Genomic DNA, 17,329 nt, shown 5'->3' with positions numbered 1-17,329 from the left:
ATCATGAGTATTTGCAATGTCAAGGTGTTCCCAGCCTAGTTAAGATGTTGGTCCAACCCAGGTGATTCGTCTTGCATTGAAATGTAAACCTTTCACCAAATGCTCCTCATATTAATTGATAGTGTGCATGGTTCTGGTTAGAGGATATCGATCGTCTAGCCAATCTTCATGATAAGGAAAGCGGACATGATAGTTCCATCAAAAACTCTATATTTAGCACCATTCAATTAAAAAAAAATAGAGATTGTTGTAGTACAGAAGGGAGTGTATGAATCCTATATTAGTTGTGAGTCAAAAGACTTTGGTTTATATAGAAAGTGACCATTCTTTCCACAAGTACCTTTTGAAGGATAAAACTATGAAGTCAATAGGTCAGAGTGGATAATATCTCATGTGTCGAGCTATGAACCCTTGACCATAATAGTGACACGCCCAGTAGATCACGACCTCTGCAATTATGGGACTTCACCCTCTCATATCCCAATCTATGGTAAAAATAAGGGGGAGTGCATTTTCTATCCATACACAAACTCCTCCTTCATCAGAAGCTGTGGTAAAAATAAGCAGAATGGCACCTCCCATTCATACACAGATTTTTTCTTGACTGAGAGGCAATGTTATAGTATAGAAAAGAGAGCATCATTAGTTTCATATTAGTGGTGAGTCAATAAGAACTTTGGCTTATATAGGAAGGGACCATCCTTCCTACGTGAGGTAACTTTTGAAAGACAAAATTATGAGATCGATGGGCTGACAGATATATAATACCCCACATGCCGAGCCATAAACCTTTTACGCAACAGGGACAATACTGGAATGCCTCAAAGAGGTGCATCTCATTGATTTTAGCACTGCAATACACTATAAATACATAGAATTGGTCGCGAAAATACTATGGAGCTTCCGTATACATAAATTGCGAAATTAACCACCCTTAATCTAGCGAACCAATACGCATCATTAATCCCACGACCGCATAGCAAAGATAAGTTCTCACGTATATAAAAATATGATGGAGGTTAATAGTATTCAAAGTTCGAGATGTTGGTGTGGTATCTCGTACTTTTCTTTTTTCCATTAGCACCACTGGTACTGATGACACATACCAAAATTAAAGATATATAACACCGATGCATTCCCATATCGAATGCATTTTAAGCATCAAGTTCTTGGGCTTGAATGAGCATAACATGTTTAGCCCAAACCTAGATTAGTGAAGTCAAGTGGGCCGGCCGCCTGGCCAGTCTTTTGTAATCTAAAACAAAATCTCAAGCATGAAACAAGTATGGGTGTGGTTTGGGGATGTATCTAACCTAGTAATGGCCAAAATCGACCTAACACGGCCCATGCCTTTGGTGCTTTAATTTTGAGTTAAATCAATTGATTTAGGTTTTGGCAGTAGGTAAGTCTCTTTTATGTTTTGTTTGCAGGCTTGGCCTCATATTGAGTTAAGCTGATGGGTGCATCTTGCTGGCAAACAGGTGGTGCATAAGATAATTCTCCGTATCATTGTTGTTTTTATACTTTTGTTCTTTTCAAATTAGTTAGATACCGTATGAATATTAATATTGAAGATATATAGCATTTGCACAAAACTTTTGCTATTATTTGTATTTTCACTCTTTTTTTAAAAGCTTTAATAAGCTCTAGAGAATTTATAAAGATTTCAAAGGAGAAAAGGAGTTCCATCATCATTGTAGATATCATGACATTACGGATCATCAAAATGGATGCACAAAAAAAAAAAAAAAAATCACGGAAAGGATAAAAGCAGGGGGATCACCATCATCCCATTAGCTTTTAGCTCATGGTTATTGCACCTCCAACAACAGGTTCAGTAGTTAGTATCGTAATATTATAATCCTCTCATCACAATCATAATGTAGATGTATCTACTTAAGTCTTGAATTCGCATGGTAGTGGAAGCTGAGAACATTTACAACCTCTAACCTAAATATACAACACCCTTGTCTGAAAACAGGTCTGTTTAAATGTTTTAGAAGGCCACAGGGAGTTCAATCCTTATTGCAAACTTATAGACGTCACACGCTACTAAGCCATTACTATGTTTGTTTCAAGTCCTTTTCAAGCTTTTAAAAGATAAGATAGCAAAGACATAGTGACAATGTGATTGGTAGTTCGCTGCCGACTCTCTTGACTACTTGGTGTTCCAATAATTTTTGAGGTATTTTTAATGAAGTATGATCTTGAAGCATTATGCACACCAGGGACTCTAATTATCCATAGAAAAGTTCTTTGTATGCATGTATTTCTTAATAATAATTGTTATATTAGAATATTCACAAAGGGGTAACTTGGTCTTTGATTTTGCATCAGTTGTGCTCTTCCTGCAGCGAATCCATGATGAGTGATGACCTAATTGGTATGTTCTTCAATCATTGTCCCAAATAATCTAAATGACACAAAGAGCTTAATTTATCTTGGTATGGCCCATCCGATTACATAAAAAGAGGCAATTTGGGATGTCCTTATTCTCAAATCTAAAGAGAGAAGAAAAGAATTAAGAGACATGTTTTCATTGTAATAGCCAGTAGGCACCATTGAAATTTCTTCAAGGGTGGGGCCTTGGCATGAAACCTAGGTATACAAGTCATAATTCATACCAGGACAAGAACTTTTGCTTTTATTTGATTGTTGCACCATTATTAAGACTTCAATAATGCTGATATTCCCTCGTATGGGCCCTTTGTGATGCTAATCGATAATATTATGCTTAGTCCACTCATTAATTGGATTGGCCTAAAATAGCACGGTAATTATCGTTATGATGGCAGCATCAAGCACTAACAAGATGTAACGGACACTACGTCATGTCATTGTTCGTAGAACAAAAAGATATTTTTTGAACCAGATAAATATTATTCTAAATAATGATCATTATTTGAAAATTTCTTTTATATATAACCACTTCTAGAGTAATTTTTAAAATTATTATTATAATGGCCGACACAGTGAGCTTTTCCTTTTTCAAAAAAATGCTCGCTATATAGGTCACTATAAGGAGTATTAATCCCTAACAAGTTCTCCGTACAATTTTTTTTTAAGTTCTTATCCTTTTCAATCTATGTTTGAACTGGAGAGGACCTGTCTACCAATCACAACCATCCGCATATGGCATGATAGCGTTGATTAAGTAAGGCCTCCTGTAAAATTTAAAATCCATGTATGTTGTGGACCCCGCTCGATCATGATCGCCGCTAGATACATAAACAGCTACAATAGACAAGCTACCCTATTGAGTTCAAACATGGACATTAGATAACCTTAACTCTTCTTTTTTTTTTTTTTTTTTTTCTCCCCCTCTTTTTTGTGGAAGTTGAAGGTGGGAGCATCATCTTTGAATTACCTGGATCAAGTGAAGATGGGAGCTTCCTTGGTTTTGATCAAACAAGGATGCAACTATTAATCTGCCTAGCATTAACTGTCCCCACAGAGATTTTTTTTTTTTTTTTAAAACAAGTTTTTGTTCCAGGTCTTTGATTAAGGTGGTGATTGCTGGTTTTGGTCCACATTGGATTGTATCAAGATAAGCATGAGAGCAATCGTCCTTATAATCATTGTATCAATCCACACTAGATTGCATGTTGAACATGATCTCAACTGATCACACTCAACTTCTACCAAGCCACTTAATAAATTCTTACTTTCCTTGCCCTAATGAGAGCTCCTAACCTACATGCATAATATCCTGTTATTACCGTAAACGTGACCTTGAAGCATTAACTTATGTTAATAACCAAAATCTTCATAATACTACGTTAATTACTTCATAAAGAAATGCAAAATTAATTAAAAACTTGTCATGAAAAAGGGTTATTTAGGATGTGAATGGCAAAATATGCGCGTGGTTTGCAAGCCCTCTGTCTCTCTCTCTCTCTCTCTCTCTCTCTAAGCAAAAAGATTTGGAAACTTCCCCCCGATGCTATTCTCTACTACCCTCATGTTGCACTTGTCGGTGATAGTATGTTGGCAACGATGATTTAGTAGATCTATATTGTCAACATCCTGCCTGATAAAAAAAATGTGCAACTGCTTTACCCTGGCCCCGAATCAACTTGCTTTAACCCATGCCCACGTTTTAGTAGACTAGATTGTCTTATATATAATTTGACATTCCAATTTCCTTCCATAAAATAATTACTTAACAACAGACAGTTGTCAGAAGATGGTTGGCTTTTTTTTGGCACTCATCTACATGGTGACAAAAGGATGGGTAAAAAAACTCATTCTTCAGAAGATGATACCTAGCTCATTGTTAATATTATCAAGTAATTATTATTTAGAATCGTTCAATCATGTATATATTGTATCATCTAATAAAAAACCATCACATTATTTATTATTAAAAAAAAATGCACTATTATCTAAACTTCATTGAAAATTTTAAATAAAAAAATTACATTAATTGCTAACTATATATATGATCAATCAACTCATAATTTTTGCTGTTTTGAATGAAAAATTTAATTTTTTAAAATAGCATGATACTTATTTATTGAATGGTTCAATACATATGTGATAGGATGGTTTTAGTCAGTGATTTTTCAAGCATACATCTCACAAAAAAAATATTTATCTGGATGGGTGAGATTAAACAACAGCCTTACGTGGTGACAGTTCGGACATGCATTTCATGCAACTATTTTGTGTCCCACCAAGTGGATATTAATCCGGTAATGATCATCGACCTTCAGAGAATGCAGCCAAAGCCTATGTAACCTGATCTAAAACGGCCATAGCTCAACCCATCCAATCAAGCATCCGTCGGGAGATACGGGCGGTGGCAACCGGCCGTTCCCCAGGGTACAGAGTGCAGCACGTTGCATGTTTCTTGTCTTCTTGTGTCGCCAACTCGAATACTTGGATCCCACTAGCTTTTCTCCTATCGTGACAAAGAAAATGACGAGGACCCTCCATCTCTCTCTCTGGGCTATGCAGTGGGTGCCTTGTGCTAGAAAGAGACACACCATCCGAAACCTCGTGCTTTTGAGACGATACCTAAACACCGGTGCAATTATTTGAGAGAAGATTGCTAAGCCGTTACTTGCAAGTTTGATTTCATAGAGGGTATTGCTTTTTTGTTTAAGCAATCGATTCGTTGCTTAGAAATATCAGACCTCTCGATCCTTGCCGAGCATTGATCTTCTGAATATATATAGTCCTCTTGGCGTCTCCTGCAGATCATGAACATGTATAATTGTTGGGGGGGCAAAAATTAATAAGGATTATTGTATAAATTGCATGTGGAATGAAACAAATAAAAAGACCAAAAGTTTAGATAGTTCTCTCAACTACATTTTTTTTTTTTGCTAGGCTAGCTAGTTATTTTTAGAGTGCCATGCAAGGGAGTTTGGGAGTTTGTCTTTTACCAAAGAACTGAGCATGCGCTATGCCTGTTGAGAAAGGTACATGGAGATGCAAGTCAAGTTTTGGGGCACAAATATAAACATAGAACTAATGGCAAAATGTAAATTATATGCAGAAAACTCTCGGTTATGGATTTTCAGATATCAAAATTGAAGAGTTCATGTAGAAATTATGTATTAGATGCTTCGATATGCAAACATTCCTAAGATTGTTGAAATTGAATGTTAAATCATAAGAAGTCATCCTTGAAAAGAAAATGGCTTATATATGATCAATGTTCCACCAAACGCTTGCATGGTATAATCCCTTGTCACTTGGACAATGAGGTGGGATCTAATTCCAATTGGCATCAGCTCTATAGAGATAAGGTGGTTACAAGGTAGATGGCAGGGATTAGCCCCTCGTCTCAGGAAAAAAAAAAAAAAAAAAAAAGGGAGGAAGGGAATGTGGGGGGTGGGGGGTGTTGGCGGGGTAAGTTTATCTGAATATGAAATAAAACTAATTTAAAGGATTTTGTTTGATTTGAATATTATGATGTTTTATGGGCATATCCTCTTATTTTCAAAAATAAAAAATAAAAAGGCAACATGTGCTCTAAACTCCATTATAGGAATATAGAAAGGGCAAAAAGCCAATAAAGATTAAAGAAAATTACATTGATCTCTTTTGAGGTTAGGGGTAATTACAGATTCCCACTCAGAAATACGTATTTCATTATTTAACTTTTGCTATATGTAAAACATGTAATCTCTTATTATTATCTTTATATTAAATAAATTAGCGGGCCTTATTGACATCACCACCCTCTAACCTGTTGATGTCTTAAAATATCTTATATTCTTTCATTTTGTTATTTTCTTTTTATTCCTTTTGTTGTTTGATTTTTTTCCCTAAACTTCAATTTTTTTAATGTTTGACCAAATTATTTGCAAATATCAAACTTGTGATGATGATTAGAACTTAACCAAAAGACTATGCTTATTAAAAACTAAGATATTTGTATAATCTACTAAGTTTGGGTTTTAAAAGCCCAACCGTGTTATGTAGCTATTCATATCTATTGGAATCTATAGCTGGAAGTAGGGATGGTCCATTGCGAATCCCAAATCTGGCAAATTATAAACAAATATCTTGGGTTTTAATAAGCGTACTCCTTTAGCCAAGTTCTAATAATCATCCCAAGTTTGATATTTAGGAATAATTTGGCCAAACAAAGAAAATTAAATATTTGAAAAACTTCAAATAATAAAATAAAAAAATAAAAATAAAAATATATGATATTGTATAACTTAAATAGGTTAGAGAGTGATAATATTAGTAAGATTTGTCAACTTATTTAACAAAAAAAATGGTGGGGATTTATATGGATATTTCTAAAATGTTGGGCAGAATACGTAATTACCCAAACCTCGATGGAGCTGGTATGGTTGAGCTGTCGCGGTAAGTAGAGTGAGATCAAGTCAATTTGGTCTTCCATCTAGCGTTAGGTATCTTTACTCTTAGCTTGAATAAAAGGCCTAGTATTATTTATCACCTTCTTGCCGCTTTTTGAAAGCAAACTCCACTTGGTCAAAAAGTCAAGATGATGCGGATTTTCTAGGATTCTATTGGTCACTTAATTAGGTCCCTCACTTACAGTGAATAAAGATAAGATTTTGTTAATTGTGTATGGAGAAATTCTAGTTTAACTATCCCCACTCTAATTTAGCTCACCTCCTTCCACTGTAAAGGATACACCTAAGTGTACGTAAAGCTCCCACAACATTTTTGCATGGATTGCCTCCCTGAGAGCCAGTTGCCTGGCGTGGTCTCCTCAAGAAAAAAAGACGAGTGACAAACACGTCCTTATACTGACAAATAATTCCAATGGGACGTAAGCAGAAAAACACTACATAATTTAGGTCCTAGGAGAGCTCTTTGCTACGCAATATTTTTTACATTATAAAACTTGGTTTCCATAGTTATTGGCATGTACAATTTAAGCCTTTTTGGTTACCCATAATTGTCATCCAAACTAAGTTCGGCTCGGTGGGAACCTACTTCCACCAATTAGTTGGCCTAAATTGCAGTCAAAGCGACTTCCCGTATGGCTCTCGTTCGACCCATTTACACCAATCTAAGCGGATTTGGAAGGGAATGAATGTCACTTCAATTTCTAATATTCTAAAATGGAAGTGTCTTATTTTTATGCAAGTAGCATCACATGATGCACCTGAATGAAAAATAATACAAACTTAGGACAACTAAGATGGTACAAATTTCTGTATACCATTCCATATATGGTGCTTGGGTCCAATTATGCGAGTTCCAAGGTAACAATGGAGAAGGGGGCAGTAAGCCATGTTATAAGCATCAGTGTTTGAATATTAATCAGACCTAAGCGTTAAATAAGATGGATCAGACTAATCCTAAGTACACGTCCTTACAGTAATATCCGGGAATTTGGTTTAACTCGATTTAGCTCCGTGAGCCTCAAGTTGATGTTCTCTGGCATAATCATGCAAGTGCTTGGCATATTATGCCCATGCTCCAAGAGGTGGACTCCTGCAAGAAGTGGAGTAAAACTTGCGGACATGGACACAGTCCTAGAGACTTATAACATTGTAATGATTAAATTTTAATGTCATAAACTCCACAACTACAAAATGACTTATATTCGTCACTGAAATTTCATTCATAAAGAATTTTTCTTTCAGGTCTACAACTACAAAGGATGCAAGCTCAGTAGAGATAGGAGAGCAATAATTAAAAAGGAAGACAAAAATAAAAAGCAGCGGCAGTGCGAAGGAGGCGATGGTGCACCGCTCGCAAACACCATCCCGAGCGATCCATATCCTCCTCCGCTGTATGCTGTCGAGCCGGTCCCTCCAACGTTGACTCCAGCATAGCCGGTCCCCACATCGTTATCCCTGTCAATATCACAAACGCCAGCATCAGCACCTGGGAACCTCTACCACGTACCAGTCCTCGTGCATTTATTCCACGTAGAATATTTTTCACATCTATACATTCGTGGATGGAGGCCATGGGATATCCCAAAGGGGCGATACAGCATACAAACCCCCAAAAATGGGACTGAGACCACTTGGACACCGCCTCCAATATCTAAGACTTAAGCGTGATCTCATAAAAGAGATTGTGGGAGCCACGTTTTTGGTAATACATCCGGGTCCATCTTGTGTGCGTTCCAGTCTTACAGTTTTTGCCTTGTAGAATTACTATATCAATCACGGGATAATTTAGCCTCTATGAATGTGTGTGCGTGTGTGAATGATGCAAGAAAATGCACGGCAGCATCACGTGAAAAGAATCTAATTCTTATAACTTTAACCGGATTAACATTTGAGTAATGTTAAACTCAGAACTTTTAGGCACTTTTCGCATCACCGGTGTGGCAGCACATGAGCGAAAACTGTTCTCAAGATTCAAAACTACTTCCAATCACATGATGATGCGGCGAAAGGATACAAGTACATATAAAAACCGTGCATGCAGTGGAAATATGTTTTCCTCATTTAATCTTTGCGATGGATCTTCTACCATCCAGGTTGTAGTAATTCGAGCAACATGCTATATGACAAATTTTGGTAGATCTGAGAAAATTTAGTCAGATTCCCACGGACTCTACAGCCCAAGTTATAGCAAATATCTATATGCATCATTGTCAACGAAAGCGGCACGATCCATTAGTAACTTCAAGGATTATGCTTTATCCCAAAAAAAAAAAAAAATCAAGAATTACCCTTAGCTTATGATGTCATCCAGGCTTTTTAGTGCTCCATTATATGAATCTCTGCCATTATAGAGCCCTCGATTAACAGCTCAACAACATATATCCTCTGATTCTACAAATAACATATCCTAAATAGTTTTGTTCATAGTCAATAAAGTCTACCAGCTATAGAATAGACAGTATATTCCACTATCACAACCTCCATGCTTTTCTTGAAGTTTTGTACAGGGCGTTCGATTCTTAAACTAGCTGAGATCCAGTTTTGGGGGCATTCCATCGAAAGGCATTAACATTGCCGGAGCTAGTTTTGTTTTTTTTTTTAGATATTATATATACCCTTTAGAACATGCTGAGTCCATTAAAAGTACAATAGAGGGCATCCTTTTATAATTTATTGCACTACAGATACCTAAATCAGCACCGACACTATCATCACAGTTCGCCCGGTAACACCACTTAAATCGTGCATTCATCACAAACCAATCTCATAAATATGTCTAAAAATTGACCAAAAACCACCTCAAACGAAGCCGAGTAGAGGATCCTCACCTAGGATGAGGATGTTGTTGCCAATTGGCAATTCATAATTCTTGTACATTAGTGATGCCACAATCATTCCATGATATAATTAATGTGCTTTGGACCGAGCTCATCAGGTCATAAGCATTTATAATGGTAGCTGTCATTCTCCACCGTGTGATCCATTCCCGGGCCCTTCCTCTGGATCCCACAGGCCGTAGGAAGCAGAGGCCGAAACCGGAGAAACGGAATTCTCCGTTACCTTTGTGAGGTCCGCTTATCCTGTTTCTCCTTTGCAAAGGAGTATATTGTTCGGCAAGAGAGTGGGTTTATCTCCCAGAGTACAGACAGGTTACTGTATATGCGGGGCCCACAGGCTGTAAATGGTGGGACCCTCCAGATTCTCTCTCAAAGGAACCCTCCTCGCTCGCACTAATGAATTGCGGACTTTGGCACCGTCATTTTAGAATTGAGAGAGGAAAGGAAAAGCTTACGCAACGCGGCACGGCCCTCGGCGCACCTTGCCTCCAGAGTTCAGATGGCCACGCCCACTTACAGTCAGCGCATTTTTTGTGGTGTGGGTTCCAAAGTGGGTGCACTATTTAGTCAAAGCAGAAACTGACTCGATACCCGAACCAAAAGACCGCTGCCCGTTCCCACAAACACCGTGGCCAAAGTTCGATTTTTCTAATCCAACGGTCATGTTTTTCCTGAGACAACGGTCGTCTTATTTTTGTCTCAGACGGCAGTCGCGTTCCTTTTGGACCTTTCCTGAACCGGGTACTCCAAGTGGCGAGGCAGGTAACGGAAAAGAAGCGTTTCTTAAGGGGAAAAAGAAGCATTTGTATGTGCCTCAAAGATTGCAAGATCTGATTTTACACTTATTCTCACGTTTGCGTTTTTTGTTACTGCATCTAGCATGTAGAAACCACCAATTACAGATTTTAAATTAGGACGGCAGTAGAACCCAGTACATCTTGAGATAGGAGAATGACTTCGGAGTTCGGATAGAGTGAAGATGGAGCTTATACAAAGATTATAGGGTACCTAGGTGACGAGTAGGTAGTCTGAAATAGGTGGCGTTAAGCGGGAACGGAGAAAGGACCGATGAAATGCAACTAAAGTGGGAGTGAATCTAACAAAAAGCGACCAAGAATAATTTTACGGGACAAAAGTCCAAGAAAGGCTGCAAAAGGATGACATTAGGAATGCACGGGACGAGGTCCACCGGCAGAAGGCGAAATTATTGTCGGACTAGGTCCACCAGCCCAGCAGTAGATAGCAGTAGACCAGCCTAACCACAAACCAAAACATGTAATAGAAGAAATAGGGAAACTCACCACCGTCCAGCTCCATATGCAGTGACGTTCTTCATGATCTTTGTACACCACCGTCCTCCGTAGCTCCATTTCGCGGCCCTTCTTCCGTCAGGAATACCGTATTTGATTGCAAGGGCAGTTTCCCCATCCAAAAGCACCGTTTCCTTTGGACCGAACGGTTTTCTTGGCCTACCCTCTCACTAGGGTTTTGTCCCCATCGCTGTCTTCAAAATTTATTTTTTGCACCAAAATACCCTCGACATACTCTTGAATTCCCAACTCCAGACTATCAGAAAAACAGCAGACAGCCTTCTCCACGACACAATAGCCACGGCTTCAAGTACCTATCTGCTATTGACCCTGAGGAGGAGTTTGTGGCAACAGCTGATCCTGGATACCCTACCCCTGTAATCCAGAGTCGCGCCTTTTTGTACTCCAGCTGGCAAAAAGTATTAAAAGACCTACCACGAACACCCGAAACGCGACCCAAACTAAGCTGCCGCAACTTCTCTCTCATCACGCACTCCGCGCTGTATCCCTCACTAACGGACCTCCTACAACGCTATTATAATAAGAAACGGTTCCTAACGATTGTTAGATGGGGTTCGGGTTGTATCTTTTGCTCCGATGAATGACCGGTCTTTTTCACAGAACCAACCATCGATCATGTCACGCACAGCTCTCAAAGCACTCCGAACCCTAGTAGATGTGAAGAAGGACAATTTAGTCTACAACAAATACTGTAGACTAAACTAACAAAGACCCGTAATAAATGGTAAGAGAAACGGAGATCTGAATGAATACCTGGGCCCACCGAGGACGCCGGCGTTCATGGTTAGCTGATCGATGAGCGCGGCCGGCTTCGGATTAACACTCTCCGCCTTGGCGTAGGTGGCCTCCAACCCCGCCCCCGACGGCACAAAGAAGGCCCCGTTCACCATGATGTCGCCCTCCGTCCTCCAGTTCCATCCCGCCCAATCCCCCTCGTCCGTGTCCACCCTCTTCGTCACCTACAAATATTCCACTAGATTAGTCCTCCGCAGGCACATCTTATCTTGCTCCCGAAAGACCAAAGCAAGAGTGAAGTCACCACCTCCTTGGCGTTGGGGTTGGAGGGGGCGGTGTAGCGATTGCCCTGGCTGTTGATGGTGGGGTTGGCGCTGCCCCCGATGGCGTACATCTCCCACTGGGTGAAGTCGTTGTTGACGACGTGGATGTACCCGCGGCGGCAGCGCGGCATCCGCTGCACCAGCTCCTCCCCGAAGTGGTTGAAGGCGATGGTCACCTGCATCCCGAGGTCCAGCGGGTAATTGTCGTTGTGCCCCAGGAGCATCACCTCGTTGTGGTGGGAGAAGTAATTGTTGGAGATGGTGATGGCGGTGGAGCCCATGATGGCGTCGATCAGGCCGTCGGTGCAGTAGGACAGGGAGCAATGGTCCACCCAGATGTTCCGGCCGCCGTAGATGGAGACGCCGTCGCCGTCCGAGCGGGTGCGCCAGCCGTAGTGGGTCGGGGAGGAGCGGACGTTGGCCTCGCCGGCGGGGACGCAGTGGTGGATGTGGAGGTTGTGGAGGATGACGTGGGAGACGTACTGGAGGGTGATGCAGGCGCCGCCGGCGATGTGGACGTTGGCGCCGCGGCCGTCGATGGTCTTGAAGCTGTTCACGATGAGCTCCTCGTTGAGGCGGATGGTCATGTCGCCGGCGAAGACGATCCAGAGTGGGCCCTCCTGGATGGCGCCGTAGCGGAGGGTGCCGGGGGCGGGGTTCACCGGGTCGCGGTCGGAGGAGTCGGTCACCACGTAGATCGGGCCCCCCTTGCCTCCCAGGGCGTCACGGCCGAACCCCAAGCCGCAGTCGGCAAGCCGCTGCCGGTTGGAATGCCAGTCGCCGGAACAACGCCAGCAGTCGTCGATCGGGTTTCCGGTGAGGCACGACGACTGGTCTTTCTCCTTGGCCTGGAGCAGGGCTCGCCGCCGGGAGGACTCCACTTGCCTGAGGTGAGCGGCATTGTTAGGAGAATGAGAGATTAAAGCTGGGTTTGAGAGGGGATTACCTTTGGACTTCGCGGACGACGGATTCGGGGTCTGGGTGGGCGTAGGGGTGGTGGGTGGAGTTGGAGTAGAGTGGGACGGCGGCGTCCGCGGGGAGGGGAAATGGGAGGGAGAGGAGGAGAATGTAGGTGGGGAGGAGAAGGCGGTGGAGCATTTTGGTGGCGATGGAGGACATGGAGGCAGAGGTGGGGGCGGTGGTGGGATATGGGTGGCAGGGGGAAGGAGGGAAGATGTGGATTTGGGGGGAAATGGGGGTGGGGTTATTTATAATAATTAGGAAGAATAAGACGTTAAATTAATGGATAATGGTGATTACAAGGGGTTCATTTCTAATTTTTAAATTTCAGATGGGGTTGGGGGATCGAAGAGGTTGGGACCGGGGCAGGCAAGATGGGGCGCTCGCCTCGTTGTTCTCCCCCTCTTGAGTTCGGGTTGTATCTGTCGCGCGAAAGAATGATGGGTCTTCTTTCGCTAGATCCACCGTTGGATTGTTCCCTCTGCAATCTCAAAGCACGCCAAACCCTCTCGTTCACTGATGGGTCTTCTTTCGCTAGATCCACCGTTGGATTGTTCCCTGTGCAATCTCAAAGCACGCCGAACCCTCTCGTTCATCTATCCGCACAGCTTACGAAACGATCATTACGCGGTCCAACGGTGGATTCGCGCGAAGGAAAGTGAATCCCTTTTTCAAGTGAAAGATACAACCCCCGTCCCTCCTCACATTCCTTGCTTGCTAAATGAACCAATCAAAGGGTTGAGCTATTTAGAGTAGGGGGGGAACATGCTGTTGAAAAGGGCAAGATATATAAAGAGAGAGGAGATCAGGAGAAGAGAAAAAGGAAGAAAAAAAAGGGAAGGTGAGCAAGTTGCCGGAAGGCTTGGCATTTTGTTCTTCCCCATTCTCCCCTTCTTTCATGGCTTTTCTCTCCTCTTTTTGATAAAAAAATCAAGATAAATGTCATTACCTATAAATAACTATTCTTAATCTTCTTTTGGAATAGATGTTGCAGTATAAGTGCAAAATAATATTACAGTATATAGAGCTTCGAACATGCCCTGTCAAAAAATGCTTTCCTTGTTAACAAGCTCGTGTACGATTGGGTGATGAAGTGTGAGTTGAAGTTTTTTTCTTATTATTATTATTATTATTATTATAAAAAAAGGAACTGGCAGAGTCCTTGTTCTGATAGTGTCCTTGCTTGTTTTGCACATCCATCTGGCCATACTCCTTGGAACTCATCTTGCTTATAATTTGCATTATGTGTTCAAGATCATCTTCATTGTTCACTGATAAATTTGAAGAACAATGACTCTTATGCAACTGCTAGAGAACAAGTATCAGACACGAGGGACAGTCTTGCAATATGGAACATCTTCAAAACCAGATTGTATGAGGCATCAAGATGCATTCTAGTTTGAACTCAATAATGGTTCTGTCCTTATGTGCTAGCAAATATTCTTGCCATTTGGAAATTTGGTATGACTGGTAGATTGCAACCATATATCTACATGCCTGCCTTTCATCATGAGTATTGTCTCATTTGTCATGAAATCGGATGACTTGGGCTTGTATTGTTTGGGATTGCAAAATTACTATCATTCGACTTCCAAATTCTCTACTGCTGTTTTACTATAAAGACTTCATCGTACTGCAGTGTTGACAACTCTGTGTACTTGGACGCTGAGTTTTCTTTGTTTCATAAAGATCTCGCACCCTCTGCTCCTCGTAAAGGCCTCAATAGTGGAAGAATCCCATTCTGGGTACCTGGAACCCTGTCACACCAAGTCAGCAAAGTGGGCGCAATGAGTATGTGCAAGGACAATGCGAGGGACTACGAGATTGCAGGGTTGTGCCGTAGGCTTGGGCCAAGTCCCTGGATAGCCTACAACCATCGATACACAGAGGGGAAAGACTTGGTAAAAGCAAATTATCCTAGCTGCAGGAGAGCTGCAAATTAGTTTGGTAACTTCTTTGCATGAGATTTTTATATGACGGTAACATTTCTCCTGTGAAAATTACTGATCAAATTAAACATAGAGGAAACACCATGAATAACCCTTGGAACAGGCCTTCCTATCTTCTTAGGAGGTAAGAGGTTCAAACCCTATCAAGGTTATCTGGTAATTTTGGTTCATTGTTAATCTATGGTACTGACAGAGGTTTTTGTGATGTAACCTTTGCCAAAGGGATAGGTGAGCTAGTTTGACTAGGTTTTGGGGTGAAGATCCTGTGCCTAGAATTGCTTGGAGGATCGATAAATATCTAACCTTCGAAACAATACGGAGAACAACGTTATATGATGATTTTTTGGGTATTCCATAAACTGAAAGCTATATGTACGTATTTGAATTAAGTTTGTTGTGGTGTATGTGCAGCTCTAATTACCCTCAGATCTGGATAACATACTACTGAAGGGATCCCCTGTGCGATAGAAAGGGAAGTATGGAGCTCATGCCGGAGAGGATTTAAATAAAGGAACATCCAATTCTCCTCCTTTTCCCCTCTTTTTCTTTTCTAAAGGTAGCTCATCTCTACCTCCTTTTTCACCTGGCTGTGCATAGCCTAAATCTTTTTCTTTTTGGTTCACAGATTCATGCAACTACGAAAACAATCAAAATTTCCCATGCTTTGGTGTGCTTTGCTTGAATCCTAGAAATGCTACGCCATACTCCCATTTCCACATATTGTTTTAGTCAATCAAGTACTTGGTGTTGGGATCATAAACTTTTTCCATGCAAGTTGTTCGTGAGGATGATTCTGTGATGATGACTTGGAATGGTGGCCATGTCATCTTTGGATCGTAAAGGTAAAGGACTGATTCGGCCCTTGTCGCTTGTCATGGTCATGGTGGACATGGATTTGATCAAATGGCTCAAATTGGAAAGCAATTGGGGACTATGGAGTAAGAGAAGATCACAGTGGAAGCTCACGCAAAATGTAATTTCTTGAATGAGTCCTTTTCCCACATGTTATCTTATCCTAGCTTATCTCCTAGTCAGGTGAGATGAGGTGGCACAAGTTAGGGATCATACTCTATGCAACATAGCTGTTTGTTCTTCTTCGAATTGATGTATTAATAGGCCGAATGACTGAGAAGCTCTGGCCTTGGGCTCCGGGCCGTGTAAATATTGTTCAAACTGCCAGAAAAATTTATTTGCTCTTTGTTTGGGTGGAATGAAGCTTTGGAGATGGAAAATAGTATTTTTGGGGAACAAACCCTTCTAAAATATGGAGATGATCGGCACGCTTGTTTGATGTGAATCTTTGGAAGATAGTTTACATAGACCTTATGGTACCGACCATTTGAAAAGAAAAATAGAGCTGCTAGACTTAGAATTGAAGCCCTTTCGAGCATTAATTCAAATGTAAACATGTAGGTATGGCATGAGCAACGAAGTCAGTGAAGTGAACATCATCTATATTAGATGGGAAACTTCTGCTTCCTTTAATTGATGGTAATGGATGACACAATAACTCATGTGATGATTCACTAAGAAGTCATTCTCTGTCTTCGTTTGGTAGAATGGTTATTTTCTGTCTTCAATTGTATGTAAACGCAAGTGTGAATTCTCAACTTCTTCTACTGGTATGCAGCCACTAAGAACCTGCATACTAGAGGTGATAGTGTAAAATGTTAAATGAATGATCGGTCAAGAAGAATTATGATTTAGTAACACTAGAACTATGTAACCATTTTAGTAACGAGGGGAAGATCACTGGAGAACGGTTGTGGTAGTAGATTGTTGAGATCCAAGTCTAGAGAGAGGGCAAGGCACGGTGCTATCAGTCTAAAGAATATGACCACATGCCTAGATGTAGAAGAATGGTGGTGATTCTGTAGATACGATGATGGCGTCTGTGCCTGCTAACGACATTGATGCTGGAAAAATTCTTAAAGCCTCCAAAAGTATGAGCATGTATAATGATGTATGGATTTTTGGATGCTAGAAGTTCTTACCATGTTTGCTGTAGGAGTGATTGGTTCAATTCCTTTGAGGTTAGGGAAGTCTACTACGATTCAGTTAATGCATGGTTTAGTTTGTGAGATAGGTAGTGTAGAGAAAATGAATTTCCAAATGTTTCATGGCAGTGCGTATACTGAGTAGGGGCATGGTATGTCCCAGAGATATGTGGGATTCTAATTTCACTTGTGCATTAGGCTCTGGTGGCTATGAATATTTAGTGTGAGGTAGAGTTCTAAAGATAACATATGGCATCATGGTACTAATGATCAGAAATATGGTTGTAGGTGGAGTTCTGATGATGTGTGCAGTGAGTTGGAGATGTGATGCTCGAGATGGTGCAGTTTTGGATAA

General features: G+C 41.0%; 1 protein-coding gene across 1 annotated transcript; it reads right to left on the bottom strand.

Annotated features, from left to right (window-relative positions):
* Positions 1 to 8,027: 8,027 nt before the first annotated feature.
* LOC140850829 (probable pectate lyase 5) lies at positions 8,028 to 13,234 on the bottom strand. Its single transcript, XM_073256058.1, has 4 exons — positions 13,015 to 13,234; positions 12,053 to 12,953; positions 11,764 to 11,969; positions 8,028 to 8,297 (listed from the first exon to the last, which is right to left on the bottom strand). Exons 1-4 carry the CDS (start codon positions 13,185 to 13,187, stop codon positions 8,093 to 8,095), a joined length of 1,485 nt encoding a protein of 494 aa, XP_073112159.1. The 5' UTR covers positions 13,188 to 13,234; the 3' UTR covers positions 8,028 to 8,092.
* Between the last annotated feature and the right edge of the window lie 4,095 nt (positions 13,235 to 17,329).

Source organism: Elaeis guineensis, chromosome 4 (genome assembly GCF_000442705.2).
Source record: "Elaeis guineensis isolate ETL-2024a chromosome 4, EG11, whole genome shotgun sequence".
Lineage (NCBI taxonomy): Eukaryota > Viridiplantae > Streptophyta > Magnoliopsida > Arecales > Arecaceae > Elaeis > Elaeis guineensis.
This window is presented reverse-complemented; position numbering and strand designations above follow the sequence as displayed.

Excerpts from the sequence above, each read along its gene's own strand:
- LOC140850829 (XM_073256058.1), bottom strand. The coding sequence starts at position 13,187 with ATGTCCTCCATCGCCACCAAAATGCTCCACCGCCTTCTCCTCCCCACC. Across the intron at positions 11,970-12,052 it reads CCAACCCCAACGCCAAGGAG|GTGACGAAGAGGGTGGACAC; the intron begins GTGGTGACTTCA and ends GAATATTTGTAG. Across the intron at positions 8,298-11,763 it reads GGCGTCCTCGGTGGGCCCAG|GGATAACGATGTGGGGACCG; the intron begins GTATTCATTCAG and ends TGATATTGACAG.